This window comes from Larus michahellis, chromosome 3 (assembly GCF_964199755.1).
Source record: "Larus michahellis chromosome 3, bLarMic1.1, whole genome shotgun sequence".
Lineage (NCBI taxonomy): Eukaryota > Metazoa > Chordata > Aves > Charadriiformes > Laridae > Larus > Larus michahellis.
Genome location: NC_133898.1, coordinates 50,951,307 through 50,963,390, shown reverse-complemented (window position 1 = coordinate 50,963,390; position 12,084 = coordinate 50,951,307). Strand labels below are relative to the sequence as shown.

Genomic DNA, 12,084 nt, shown 5'->3' with positions numbered 1-12,084 from the left:
TTTTTGTAGTATGCAAATGAAATGGATGCTTGCAAAGCTGTTTCTTTTCTCTTCCTCCCCCTTCTCCTCCCCCCCCCCAAATTGGTCTTTCAGTTGCTGCTGGGAAGTATAGTTGCTTAATTTCCCTTGTTTGCTGTGTAACCTACTGATGTTGCAAGTCTGCTTCATTGTCTCTTTCCTCCCTCTTCCTTCCCCCTGCCCCCACAAAACATGCAGGAAGTAATTTTGGTACTGCGAAGGATCTGACAGAAGAAATAAGATCATTAACATCTGAGAAGGAGGGGCTGGAAGGACTTCTCAATGAACTGCTGGTTCTGAGTGCCAGAAATGTCCGAAAATTAGAGAGAATTAAAGATGACTACACCAGAGTGAAACAAGAACTTGAACAAGGAGAGGCTGCCTTTGGTAAGTAGTTCTTAGGCTGTTACAGCTTCTGCTCAGTCATAAGCGCATAGAAGTCTACCGGGTTTGATGAACCATCCTCTGTTTCAGGAAACATACTGATTTTTCTGAGGAAAGTTTGTCCAGGACCTAGATAAGCAATATGCTGAATAGCTCTCAGCTGTATCCACTGGAAGTAAGGGAGACTGAGGGGGAGAAGGGATATCCCAGCAATATGCGGCTTTTGGAGAGCTATCTTAGCCCAGTTCTCAAAAACCTCCTTTCCTAAGCCCGTTTTTGTAATAATGATGGTGATACTGCACATTTATTCGCATACAGAGAAACATATGTAGTCTTGTATGCACAAGCAGTAGGTGCAGTTGGCTGTGACAATAGAACCATATGTAGTATACATAACCAAATATTTAGTGTATATAACATATTTGGTGATGAGTCTGAACGTATGAGGTGCAAGGGATTCCTGGTTGTGAAGGCGAGAGTTCTCTTCGTAAATTTATGCTTGAGGGGGGAGTTAAACAGCTTGCCAAACACAGCTCACACATAACTCCAAGCGGTGTGCTTGGGTTACAGTATCAAGGTGGAATTGGGGAAGTTCTACGCAATTACTGGGAAAGCTACTGACAGCAAAACAGCAAAGTCATTCTTAGACTTGGCTTATCCTCTTGTCTGCTGTACCCTCTCCTGTAGTTAAGCAGATAAACTGGCCTTGCTGCTTGATTAGATGAAAGGCTGAATAACTCTTAATTGACTACCAATACATAGTTACTATAGTTACCTCTAAACAGCTAAGTATAAATCTGAGAGCTACTTTAAAGCTCAAGGGGTTTGAAATGTCTTTCCTTTTTCAGGATCTTATAAGTAGTAGGTTGGTTGAAGAGAGGAAAGTGCCTGTTTTAAAAAGTATATGAAGTTTCTTCACAGGCAAGTGGGTAGGCAAGAGCTATTTTAGAAACAAAAAGTTTTGTAGGCAATGGAATATGTCTAAGACAATATTTTAAATATGCATAGAGGAATATACACACACATACACTACTAGATAAGAACTTTCTTGGAAACTAGACGGTTAAAAATTTAAAAAATGATTCCTCAAAGCAGTGCATTGTTACCTAAGCCGAGTGATTCAAACCCACATCAGGCAATACTTCCTCATCGCTTGGATTTGCAAGTGAGTGGAAGGGAGTTCTGACCTTGCAATCTGTCCATTTTTGTTTCTCCTTTGTTTCTAGGACAATTAAACTTCCTATAATACACATGTACTTCTCATTTGTATTTTTCTTCAGCAGGGTTTTAGACAAAACCTGTGCAGACTGTTGCTGAAGCAACAGAATTGGTTGCAGTTCATAGATTCTTTTTTTTCCCCTTTGCATTTATGTAGCTGTAATGAGGTGTTGTCTTGGTCTCACCTCTCCTGTCCTGCAATTTATGACAATAAATTGCAAAACACTGGGTTTTTACTGTGTGGATTGTTCTTTTGATTTATTGTGATTCTGTAGGCATAAGGAGAAATTTATCCCCGTGTACAATAAAACTCTATCAAGCATATACTAGTCACAGATACATAAACTGAAATCTGAGATCTTCCCTTTTCCTTGTCCCTGCCCCCTTGTGTGTAATCTATTGTAAGTTTGATACCAATACATTTAATTGAATAAAAGCCTTCTGATAGTCTCTGGACAGTAGTGAACAGATTGTATCTTATAGATGGCATCCACTTTTACAAACTAGTTGTTATTTTGTACAATACTTTCATGTTTGGGGGAAAAAAAACATAAACAATTGGAATACGTTTTTGTTACCCTTTGGTTTTGCTGCTCTTCAGAAGAACTGGAGATAGTTGCGTTGGCTTTCTTTGTGCTGTGAAAGGTGTGGTTTGCATGGGGGTAGCTGAGCCGACCGTGCAGCCCCGGGCTTTGTGCTTCATTTAAGCCAGTGAAATCCATGTTGCTGCTGAGACGAGTGGTTTTGCCTTTACCTCCAGTTCCTGCCCCGTCCCATACACCAGCTCAGTGCTGACCAGAAACCTGATGTGAGCAGGGCATTAGCACACACATGAGGCCCGCCAGCATGTGGGTGGGAGTGCTGTCATTGGCATAAGGGACATGGCAGGGGCTTGGGGCTTTTCATGGGGAATGTGTTGACCCGCTGCTGTTGGTGACACTGTGATTTTGGGAGAGTGTAGGCTCACAGGAAAATGGCTCCTGAAATGCTTCTGTGGCTTGAGCTCATAGTGCAGCATGGGCTCAGCTGCTCCGTGCTGTGGGTTAAAGGAATGTGAGTGGCTGGTGCCATTGCTTGGTGTGCAGTCTGTTCCTGGTTAGTTTGACTTTTCCCTCTATAGCTATGAGCCAGGAAGATAAATCCTTTCTCCATCTAACCTCTACTAACCGAGGATGTTACTGTTCTCCAGCTTTTTTGCTATATGTCTGCCCAGAGTTCATTAGGGAGCCCTTCAGGCCAAATTAGACATGCTAACTTAAACAGCAAAAATGATCTGGGCTAGACTGGCTGATCCATGTCCAGGCATCCAGCAGGGATGTACCTGGGATTCCTCCTTGTGGCACAGTTGTGCTACACTTTGGCTCAACTCTTTATGAAATAGGTGTCCATCCATAAACTAAACGTAGGTTACCGAAAGTAACGTAGAGATAGAGGTCCCTCAGTCTTCTTGTCTTTGAATGGTTTTACTAGTTTAAATAAGTTATGCCTTTCAGCGTAGAAAGGTGATGCTTCATTTTTCTCCAGGAAAGGTAATCAAATTGACTGTAGCTGTTGTCTCCTCTCATTCTTGCTTTTGTGTTGTTTCCAGGGAATAATCTTCTTTGTCTGCATCGGGAGCCCTCCCTTTTTTTTTTTTTTAATATAGCACCTTTAAACCTTCTGCACAGGTATTCTCACACAAAGCTATTTCTGCATCATCTGGCACTTGAAATGTTATCTTTTGTGCCTGTGAACTTCCTGAAAACTTATTTGGAAATGGTTTGGCTTTGTTTTGGTTTTTTTTACTGAAGATAATACCATTTTGTCTAGAAAACATTAAACAAAGAAATTGAAATGCTAAAATATGTGTGTATGTTTGTCTTTCTCTTGTGTGTAAATTGATCACCTATTTTTTTACTTCATTAATAACTGTTGATTTCTCACAGTAATGCAGATATAAGGAAGCAGACGTCAAGGGAAGAGACTTAATCACACAATAATCAGAGCTGGAATTTTAAATAGGACACATCATTAGCATGTTAATGAATTTTCTCACTTTGTGCCAGCTGCCCAAGTATAAAAGATATTGCAGATGTAGTGCAAAAATCGGTCTTGGCTTACTGTGCTGAGAGTTGTCAGTGCTCCCTGTAAAGGAGACTTGACAAAAATCCCTTCATATTTTTAGAGATGCTCAAGAATATGTTTTTCCCATTTGATAATAGAAACATTGACAAGTAATGCTTTTTATTAGCATTTTAGGATGAATAGTACTGATTTGTCCTTTAGACAGTAAATTTCTTCTGAGGGCATTGGAACACTTCTGTAAGGGAACAACTACTGTTGCCATAGGAAAGCCAGGGATACAGAGGTCACATAATTTTACCTGAAATAGTGATGAAACAAGAGTTTGCTGATTTGGTCTAGCATCAATCACGATTGAATGAATCACTTGCAACAAACAGATTTGAAATCAAGTGTTACTCTGTGCAAGCTTTACGTTCTTCTAAGCTGAAGGTATTTCTGTAGTCTAAGACATAAGGGTTCTGGGAAAATCGCTGAAAGTCTTGTGCTTTACTGCTGAGCAGATCTGCCTTGTAAAGTCAGAAGGTTCTGTTATGGTAAGGAAGAGAACTGCTTTGCAGCCCAAAACAACCAAACCTGTGTTCCAGACAAGCGAAGCTTAATTACTTGCCTGTCTGCCAAACTGCTGGATTGTGCTTATAAATCCTGGCTTGGGTTGATTGGCATCTGTGACCCAGGGCTGGAAATGAAACCTACCCTCTTGTCTCTGTTTCCTCATTACCAGTATTGACGGGCAGGTTTTCCTGTCTTATTTGCTGAATTCCTTTTCTGGCTGCACTCAGCCATTTTCTGCCCCTATTACACTTTTGGGAAAGCATCTCCTGGTAAATAATGTATGTATGCACAAAACTAGGGGGGGCTGTATTTTCATGATCTAATTGGTAGGTTGTGCTTGCCAAGTGATCTTAAGTAGAATTTCTGTACTGAATTAATTTCTAAAGAAAACATAAAATAAAGGCTATCATGCACATCAAAGTAGCTTTTTAACCCTTTTTTTTTTAAAAAAAAAAAAAAAAACCACAACAAAACCCCCCTATTGTTTGGAGGCTGATATTTCAGTCTCTACTGCTCAACTCTAATTGACATCGTTGAATTTTATTGTCTTAGGAATTGCTTGTGTAAGTCCTAAAACTCTTACCAGCCTGCTTGTAGAGTGAAGCTTTCTGAAATTTGAACAGATATATTTATTAAATAATGAATTAGATGTTACAGAGGGATTTCTTAGGAAGCTGGAATTTTCCTTCACACTTAGCTTTTCTTTCTCTTGTTCAATGCACATATTCTGCACGCTTGCGCAGAATATCTCATAGCTTTTTGTCCTGTAACAGAAGAGAAACCAATCCATTTTTTTAATTTGCTTTTAAAAAAAAAATGTATGTTTTGGCTTAGCTGCTTAAGAATAAAATGTGTTCGGAATGTATTTTGAAGAATAACAAAATTTCTCCTAGTCTCTTTACAGTCATCGTTCAAAAAGCTGCATCTTTGGCCGTTATGGAGGATGCAATTAATTAGTCTAAAGCTTAATATCATGTTGGACAGAAAGCACTAGTTGTGCTGCTTAAGGTAATACTGGCTTTGCATCCTGAAATATTTATCAAAAAGAGGTTCTGTGCTTCATATACAATTGTATAGGATGTGATTTACCAAACTGTTAATGACCATTTACTACAAAGCATTTTTATTCTCTTTCAAAGACACATTTTTATTCTGACAGATTCAGCACTGAAAGTCTTACAATAGAAGCACATGCAACGTGCTTCCCACTGTGGGAAACCTTTCTCTTCTTTTAGTTTTAAATATTTGTTTTTAATAATAGCTCTTATACAGAAGCTTCTTTATTTCCTCTTTGTAACTGATTTTTGTAATGCTTTTTGAAAATATCTAGGTATTATTAAAAAATTTATACTGCTTTTAATTATTTCAAAAAATACCAACTCAATATCTGCCTATGACATGACAAAACAGATTCCGTGTTTTGTTTTACTGATTTTTTTCAGGTGGTGGTTTTAATTTTTTTCCTCGGTGCTGTTTTTTGTGCACCAAATAGGTTTTCCGTATTGTTTTCACAGTTCATCCTGTGTTTGAGTGATTATCTTCTTCTAAACTGAGAAGCTGAACCTTTTGATAGGTTCTGTTTAAATAAATAATTAAAGGAGAACCACATAGTGTGGAACAGATGGGCTTCCATGAGAAAGAAGCTGTTCTGAGCCTCCTTGTGTGTCCACTTCTAATTTGTGCAAGGTCATTAAATTCTGCATGTCATACCTATATGAAATGCTTGTTGTCATTCAAGTGAGTGATGAAATGGAACGGCTTATTGCTTATGTCTACGGCCATCTCTATTTAAACAGTGATCTTGTCAGATTTAGCCAGCGTTCACTCTATTTAGCTTTCACAGAAAGTATAAAACCCTCAGTGGTGGTGCGGGAATGGGACTGGCACTGCAGCTGGTAGCTTCCTTTATTCTGAGCTGACATTCAGCTGATGCTCTGAAGTAGTGCTCTGCAGCCTTCTGTCAGGCATGTAAAAGCCAGGTCAATGTAAGAAAATAAAAGGAAAAAACCAACAATAAAAGCCCCAAGAAGCTCAACCTTGCGGAGCTCCTTTTGTGTTGTCATTCCCAGATACAGCATGAGTAATTGCACTCGGCTCATCAGTATTCTCTCTGCTGTTTCATTTGAAAAATTGGTATTTCTGCATTTGCTTGGACTTGTACTGTTATGCATATTGCATGCTTGTCTGCATTTCATGGGTTGTGAGCATGATTCTCATTTTCTTGGGTCATTTTTAAAGCACTTGGGATCTTTCAGATTAAGTATGCCTATATACGTCTTTTGGTCTTATAGTTCTATAATGGTAGACACTGCATTTTGAATTGTTATCAAGCTTTGAGGATCTAATTCAGACTGATGGTTTTCATTCCATGTTGTGGTTCCACTAAATCTATATAAAATAAGCAAAACCTTTTTTTTTAGTAACACCTCTGTTAAATAATATTTGATGGTAAGTAGTTGAGGGTGTTTTTTGTTAGGTAATTGCCTTTTTTGATAAAAAGTGTCTGTAGAATTTAGTAACATATAAAGAGCAATTTCTGCTAAGCATTTCCTATAACTAAAACGTGCAATACATTTTTATTTTAGACATCAATTTTTGTCAGGATTGAAAAGATTGGAAATTGGTCTGTTTTAGCATAGTTAAGTTTGCCATATGTCTTGAGTCACTTGTAATTGTGTTTCTTATAATGGTGATTATAAAGGTCATCTTGTCTGATGTTGTTCATTTAAATATGTAAAATACTTTATGATTTTTCATTTCGAGGATAGAGGTTTAGTTTATATAAATGCAATGGAGGTATTAAATTTAATCTGGCCATTCTGTATAATTAGATGCAAATATCTGTAATGCAGGAAATATGAAATATGTGTTCAGGCAACTTGAACTGACACAGCAGCTTGGTTCAAAGCCCACTGATATCTGTGAGTGTCTTTTGATCAGGCCATTTCTCAGTTGATGCTCAAAGGTAAGCTTCTCTTCTATCTCTTTCTTCTGAGATCTGATGGTATGAACTTTACTGAAATGTTTCATATACCTATGTAATAGTCTGTCTTTGTAGACAGCAGTATGACCTAATTACACACAGAATGATAACTCCTGAAATGACCTGGTACTTGTTTTGCAGTCATAGAGCTGGTTATGTATGCGGTGCAAGAGATGGAGCTTGGTCTGAAGACTTATGCTGCCTTTCTTCAGGGAAAATGATGATCTCTTCTTTAACTAGGATAAGCAGTAAAGACATCAGGGTTTCCTAAGTTGTAGTGCAACAGAAATGCAGAGTGGCTGTGTTGGAATCGTGGAAGTGCAATTCAATGGTGAAAAGTGTTCCTGACCAGCCTTCTGCTGCGATGAGAGATGGGCAACCTCAACCCTGTCATGCAACACATGTACTTTAATGTGCTGGTGTACACACAAACCAACAAACAAGCAAGCAGGAAGTTCTGATAGTATGCCAGACAACTCTTTCCTTTACATCTGAAATGCTATTGCCAGCTGTATACACAGTGCATTAAACTTTTTTTTGGGGGGGAGTGTGTGTAATATGAAATTATTCCTGGTTTGCCATCTCTGCTCTGCATTTCTGCATTACTCAACTTTTTAGCTCAGCTGCTTCAACTGATTGAGTTGCAACAGGATAAATATGAAGCAACACAGATGAGTGAATTTGGAATAAATTTGGAAGTCTATACCACCAATTTTAATCATTCTTCATTAGATTCTGATTCTGCAGCTGCATCTTCTGAGATACTGGGCTTAGATTGAACTTTCACAGTTGTGGGTTGGTTTTTTTTTTTTTTTTCAATGACTAGCTAGTTTCAGAAGGAATGAGATGCTAAGGTGACAGAAAGCTAGGATTAAAAATTAAAAAAAAAAAAGTGTCTTCTGCTCATCAGACATGTAACATGTTCCCATGTGCAATTCCAACTACTTTAGCACAACGCTAGCCCTGGTGACAACCAACAAACTCTCTTTAAGGTTTGCCACTTCTGGAGCTTGAGCAGATAGTACTGTCATACTACTGTACTTTCTGTTTTATTTCATTGTGAAGCTTTATTTTTTTTTTCCTGATGGTGTGCAGCTGTCATTTCTAGATCTTGCGTTAAGACAATTCCAGTTTTGTAAGAAAGATAAAATTGTATGTGTCTGGAACTGCTCAGAGGCAGGCAGAAAGGTGAAACCTTTCTGAGCGTCGTGGGGTGCTCAGAAGACCAAGAAAATTGCCGACGTATGAGTTACACTTAACAGATAGGATCAAATTAATTTTCAAATAAAGATAAATGTTGCTTTCCTTGTCTCTCAGATAAGGTAACTGAGACAGTCAGGTGACTGGTATTGTGGGTCTGTTTGTTTTGCCATTTCTTATAGGTACTGCCTGTGTGCATTTGGTCAGGACCCGTTGATCCTGAAACATTAACAAGTTGGAAGTATGAAAACAGTGTTTAGCCTCTGAAAAACCTGAAGCTTTATTGGAAAAGTCAGTAAACAGTTAGCTAAGCATTCACAGGTTTCTTTATTTTAAGTTATATTAATTTCAATTTTGATTCTCAGTGTCATACAGCAGGGTTTTGCTTTGTTTTCTTGGGTTTTTTTGACATTGTTCAATTTATGTTAACATGGCATGGTATTTTCAGGTCTCAAAAACGTGCAAAGGACTCTTTGGGATGCTTTGCTTCATTTACTTTCTTTTGAAGATGCATATAGAGATGGATAGGATATTTAAGGAATAGTGTCAGTTTGTTTTCAAGTAGCACTTCAGTGAAACCAATCAGGCAGTTATCCTTCCAAAGATTCAGACTTTCTGCAGATTGAAGATAAAAATAGTACAGCATTTTACATTCAGTTAATGTTTTGGATTTTATTTAATTTTTTTAGCTGTAAGCAGGAAAATGTTGGTTTAGGTCGTCTGGGATCACAGATGTAAAATCAATATCCTAGAACAGGATTATACTGTGGCAGAACCAGAGAGTGAATATTGTTTAACTTTTTAGTTACGGGTATTTTTTCAGACTTACGTATTTTGATTCAAAATCTTAGCGCATCAATACATTTCCACCCAGAAGTTTTCATTCAGGAGTTTTGGCAGTGTTCTCGGTCTAATTCTATGCCTGCATAAATCCATGTAATTTGTAAAGAATTATACCTCCTCACATTTATGGTAAAGTCACTTCAGTGACAATGAAAAGTCAGGTAATTTTCTGAGACGTTACCTTTCATCTTTGCTTTGATATCGACTGGCAATATTCAGATACAGCGTCTAGGGGTATGAACATCTAAGCAAAAGAAACCCCTGGGATACCATTCCATTTGGAATACAAGACACATCCCTCATGAAACACAGGGTTTGTTTCCAGTTTTTGTTCCTGTTGATTGTCAGATGCAGAGTAGTTAAATCTCTCTGCCTTGTTCTTTCTTGTTGCTGGTTTAAGGTTTTCTTTGAGGGTAATTGTAAATACAGTAATAAAGATACAAGCTAAATTAATTTTTTTGTAATTAAGATACTGTAAAATAGGGACGTTATCATCCTAAACTCACTTTTCACTTAATAATTATAAACTTAACATGAATGAAATTACTACCTGCTGTGTAATTTGTTACTTGAATCACCACAGGGTTCCAAGCATGCTGCAGACTTTGTACCCGCAGATATGCAGAAGTATAACCAAATCTGGAGTAATGGAAATTATTTATCAAAAGATGGGGTAGGTATAATATCTGATTATAACAACACAATAAAAACACTGAAATTGTAAGGCTCTGTAGAACAGCTGTTTTTTGTCACCAAAATTATTTTAATGCTGCATGCATTATCCTAAAGAAGGCTTTACAGTAGAAAACCTCTTCCAATTCACACCTTTTACCAAGATACAAAAGTGGAAATACAGAGAATTTAAATGGAAGAATGAGAGATTATTTGTTCTGACTATGATTCCTTAGAGAAAATGTGTTTACAATTCTTGCGTTTTTTCTCTAAGCTTTTTGTCTTTTTCTGTACTTCCATTAAATCCTAACTGATTACTCTGAGGCAATGGAAATCTTATTATTTAGAGCAGAGATAAGTACCTTGGATCTCCTGTTCAGCAAATGAAAGTTTTCATCCAAGAATTTTCTTCCTCCTGCTGTCCTTGGAGACACAAACTGGAGTAAAAGGCAGAAAACCAAGGAATTGCTAATGCCTGGGGTCAGGAGCTGGAACTCTGTATCCTTCAGTTCGATATCTCTTCTCACTGGAGCAGGAACAGAGAGAGTTTGCTGGTGGTTCACTTGATTTGTGTCACAGTTTCCTTGTGTGAAGAGTGGAGGTAACAACTGCTTCCGTTAAATTATGTTGTGAGGTCTGTGGTCTGCAGGCCCAGTACTTAAGCAGAGGAGAAGGTAGTAGCGGGTTCTAGTATAAGACCAGGGATTTTTGTCACCTGTAATTGCGCAGAATCTGTGGTCCATGTGCAGTAAGTGCTAGCGATTAGTATTATTTCTGATTACCTACCAGATTTCAACTGATAGGGCTGAGATCATGTAAGAAATACATCAAACTGGATATTTGAGAGACTACTGGTTTTTTGTTGTTGTGTTTGAACCCTGGTTTACTTCTTTATACCATTCATAGTAGAATATAATTAAAACTTTGAATCATGCTAACTGAAATGAAGATTCAGTTGTCATATTTGCAAAAGACACATTTGATTTGATGTGCATGTTGAAGGCTTGGGTAAAGATAAACAGGCAGTGTTTGCCAAGCTGCATAAGATTAAACAGTTCATTACCTGTTGGAATTATCAGCTGGAAGACACATTGCGTGATTTGGACTACAACCTTTATATGCTTTTGGCTGGATTATACCTCTTATCTGGTGAGGTGCATTGAAATATAATTAACAATGTGAGCTGGAAATGACAGACTGAAACTATGCGTATTTTTGTGCAGATAAACAATCCTCTATCTAGATCAGAAGTCATAGTAACATTTTTCTCTACTAATTTTTTTCCAGTTTCTGTATTCTAAAACATTGTACAGAGAAAAATTATCTGTGCTCCATGCCAGAGAAAAACAAATGCCATGTTGCCTGTGGGCTTGACTTTAAGAACCTTTGGAAAATGTTAAATCCTGCAGAAAAGAGAGGGGGAATTGCCAATCTCTTGTATTCTTGATTTTTTTGAACGTTTTGTTTGAGAGAAAATTTTGAAAATACACGGCCATAGTAATTCTGATCCATTGGTATCAGTAAGAGATTTGCCTCCAGTTTCAGTGGAGTTTGGGGTTGCACCTCTGGCATTCTGTTATATTGAAACCGCAGCATCCGTTCTGATCTGAGCTGCTTGGATGCAGGTCCTCTTACTTTGATGGAAGTGCTATCCATATAAGAAAGAGCAGAATTTGGTCAGAAGTTCTTTTAGCTAGAAAATCCTTCAATTTTATCATGAAGTGATACATTTTGCAGTTGGTAGACCTCTCCTGTTAAAGAAGAAACAGATATTTTATTTTGTAGTTTTTAAGCTAAAAGCTAATTACTTTGAATTTAGTTCAGTGAACTTGCAGCCCGTTGACTTCTGCAATGAGTTTTTTATTTTAGGACAGTGTTTCTCTGTAGTAGGAGAAAAGTAATTTTCTTTGCAAGTCAGAGCATTTGCAATGTGGCATTTCCAACAGAATCACCTATAGCGTTCATTCTTGTTACTGCAGTGTAAAAGAATGACCTGAATAAAATGTGTTGCTCCTGTATTTTCAGGTTTCCAGTATGCAGTCTTGTGGGTATGTAAATATTCTTCCTAATTCTCATCTAGTGATCAAAATAAAAATTAGCACAACCCAGCAGAAAAATGTGAAATCCTGGTATGAAGTTTATTCCTCCTA

General features: G+C 37.7%; 1 protein-coding gene across 4 annotated transcripts in view; it reads left to right on the top strand.

Annotated features, from left to right (window-relative positions):
* Window positions 1-12,084, top strand: part of DISC1 (DISC1 scaffold protein) — a 199,433-nt gene that overhangs the window by 101,602 nt on the left and 85,747 nt on the right. For all 4 annotated transcript variants that reach the window (XM_074580118.1, XM_074580121.1, XM_074580119.1 and 1 more), the window contains one exon: window positions 217-405. In XM_074580118.1, the coding sequence (XP_074436219.1) occupies window positions 217-405 (189 nt within the window). The remainder of the gene's footprint in view (window positions 1-216; window positions 406-12,084) is intronic.